Here is a 2,620-nt window from a genome sequence, read left to right on the forward strand (position 1 = left end):
TCTATTAGCAAAAAAATGTTCAAGTCTTCCAATCTCAAACTCTTCAAAAATTCTTCTTCCATTCTCCGTTCTTCATCATCGTCATCACCAATTATTAATAATAATAATATTAATAATTTTAAAAAATATTCAACAACAGCAACAACAATGGAATGGATTCCAGTTTCTAAGGACGGTCAAGTCAAGAAGAGAATTATTACTCAAGGTTCAGGTGCTGAACTCCCACCACACGGATCAAAGGTCTCTGTTCACTACACTGGTACTTTGACTAATGGAAAGAAGTTTGATTCTTCTGTTGATAGAGGCACTCCATTCTCCTTCAACTTGGGTCTCGGACGTATGTAGTATTTATTATTGTGTTGTTTAACAGGCTAACTGTGTTTGTATTTGTATTATGATATTATACAAATATTATTATGATATTGGATTTTGTTGATTTATTATTGAATTCAATAATAACGTCGTTTGATTATAATATTTTACTGGCTTAACAACAATAGAGGTTATTAGAGGTTGGGATTTGGGCGTCAAGACCATGAAGAAGGGTGAAAAGGCTATTCTTGAAATTCCATCAGAGTACGCATATGGCTCTCAAGAAATTCCAAAGTTAATCCCTGCCAATTCTACTTTGATCTTTGAAGTTGAATTGTTGTCATGGAAGTAAATCTACGAAATTATTATTTTAATTAAATTATAAATTTTAATTAAATTAAAATCTATTCAATTTTTTACAATTCAACTCATCTATTGAAACTTTGACAATATTTTAATCTACAAAATTTGAACATGTTGAGATTTGAACAGAGCTCTGAATGAGATTTTCAATTCTCAATATTCTGAAAGATTTCTTTAGTATTGCTACAAAGATCTAGAATGAACATCACCAGGTCTAACAAGTTTAATACAGTTCCTGTTCACGAGCTGTATGTCTTATTATCGAGATAGTGAACATTACGATCCACAGTTCGTATCGTTCGTATCTTTGTATCGTTTGTACCATAGTACATGGTAAAAAGTCAACAGTATTTGAAGGATTTTAAAAAACGAAACCTTAAAAAAACAAACAATGAGTAGTCTTTCAAAGTTTTTAAAGGAACCAACCACTGTGTATGGTGGACTAAAGGCCAATGATTTAAAGCAAGAACCTCATTATTCTTTTTTTGATGGGGAGAACAAATTCCTTGTTCGTGAAATCGAATCTCAAAAATTAGTTCCCTTAAAAACGAAACTCTTGTTTGAGAAGGCAGGTAGTTATGAATTTTACACTGTAGAGCATGGATTCATTCCTGTTGAAATGGGTACGTAATTAATCAGTTGGTTTATTAATATTTGGAAAGATTGTAAGCAATTCAAAGTTTCAGATTTGTTACTATTAAACCTTGGTAAAAAGAAGAAGGTCTATGAACAAGAATATTATGGAGAAATTTATGATAAGAACGCAAGAATCATTGAAGAGAAACGTTTCTTTCAAGATGATCAAACAGAGCCTTACTTTGGAGGAAAGGTAGTTGTTGGTATTAAGTCATATTTCGGTAAAATGTTAAGAACAGATAATTCACACAAGAAGCTATTTACCTTTAACAATAAGCCATTGAAAGAAAAGAAAGAGTTGGTGAAAACTTCCTTGCCTATTGCATCTTTGAAGGAATCTGAACATTCCAAAATTGGTAAGATTTCAATACAATATTATCCATTAACAATCAAAGTTACAAGAATATTTCTACGAAATTTCCCTCTCCTTGAAACTTTTGAGATAAACGAAAGAAATAATTTGATTGAATATCTTCATCAAATGGTGGGCCTTTACATGGCAGATGGAAACTCACGAAAATTCCAAATATTCCTTAATGCAAAAAACGAAAAGGAATTGACGGATTTTCTTATTGAAAAGATGAAACTAATCTCTGGAGATTCATTTGGAATCAAGGAACAAATAATTTTTAGAGATTCCGTTCATAATTCTATTTCTTTTGCCAATCAAATTGATTTAACTGAGGATACAAAGCAAGATTTGGAAGAAGGTGGATTTTTCGAATCTAATTCTAACATTGTCGCATTGAAATCATTGTAAGTAATTTTGTTAACATTATTAATTTTGGAATTTTGTAAGTAATAATTTCAACAAGGTCTTACTAGAATTGGAAATTGTAAATGGAACCTCCAAAGTTTACTCCAATATATACAACGCCTCTAATTGGTGTCTTTCACATGTTTACAAGTTTTTCGAGGGTTCAATTCAGGGAGATGGTTGTTGTAGACCTAACAAGATGAACATCAGATTCACCCACAAATGTATTGTTTTAAGGTTCCAGATATCACATTCCCTAATGCTAATGGTCAACTCATTCAAAACACAAATCAAGACGTATTTGGAACAAGATACTTTTATGACACCAATAGATTTGTAATCAAAGAATTCAATTCATCCATTGACTGTTTCAATGATAGTGTTAAGGTATTGAAAACTATTCATCAAGCAGATGGTACAAATTTGGACAATAGTATTAACAAAACAATTAATACTTCACACAAATCCGTTTATGGCACTTCCATCATTCCTAAAAGAAAATTAGAAAAAGAATATGATTCCAATAAGACTAGGAAGTTTACTGAAGGAAAG

At 31.2% G+C, this 2,620-nt stretch overlaps 2 protein-coding genes across 2 annotated transcripts; both read left to right on the top strand.

The window, feature by feature from the left end:
• Nucleotides 1-139: 139 nt before the first annotated feature.
• NAEGRDRAFT_82377 (uncharacterized protein) lies at nucleotides 140-709 on the top strand. The gene is made up of 2 exons (XM_002668118.1): nucleotides 140-337; nucleotides 501-709. The coding sequence occupies exons 1-2, from the start codon at nucleotides 148-150 to the stop codon at nucleotides 662-664; spliced, it is 354 nt and encodes a 117-aa protein (XP_002668164.1). The 5' UTR covers nucleotides 140-147; the 3' UTR covers nucleotides 665-709.
• A 357-nt stretch (nucleotides 710-1,066) lies between these two features.
• NAEGRDRAFT_76925 (uncharacterized protein) lies at nucleotides 1,067-2,071 on the top strand (the record flags this gene model as incomplete). The annotated part of the gene is made up of 2 exons (XM_002668119.1): nucleotides 1,067-1,298; nucleotides 1,338-2,071. 2 exons carry the CDS (start codon nucleotides 1,067-1,069, stop codon nucleotides 2,069-2,071), a joined length of 966 nt encoding a protein of 321 aa, XP_002668165.1.
• Between the last annotated feature and the right edge of the window lie 549 nt (nucleotides 2,072-2,620).

Source organism: Naegleria gruberi, assembly GCF_000004985.1.
Source record: "Naegleria gruberi genomic scaffold NAEGRscaffold_640, whole genome shotgun sequence".
NCBI classification, from domain to species: Eukaryota; Heterolobosea; class Eutetramitea; order Acrasida; family Naegleriidae; genus Naegleria; species Naegleria gruberi.

What these genes read in the sequence shown, in the direction of transcription:
- NAEGRDRAFT_82377 (XM_002668118.1), top strand. Translation starts at nt 148, where the DNA reads ATGGAATGGATTCCAGTTTCTAAGGACGGTCAAGTCAAGAAGAGAATT. An exon ending in CTTCAACTTGGGTCTCGGAC is followed by an intron (nt 338 to 500) that starts GTATGTAGTATT and finishes TAACAACAATAG; the next exon opens with AGGTTATTAGAGGTTGGGAT.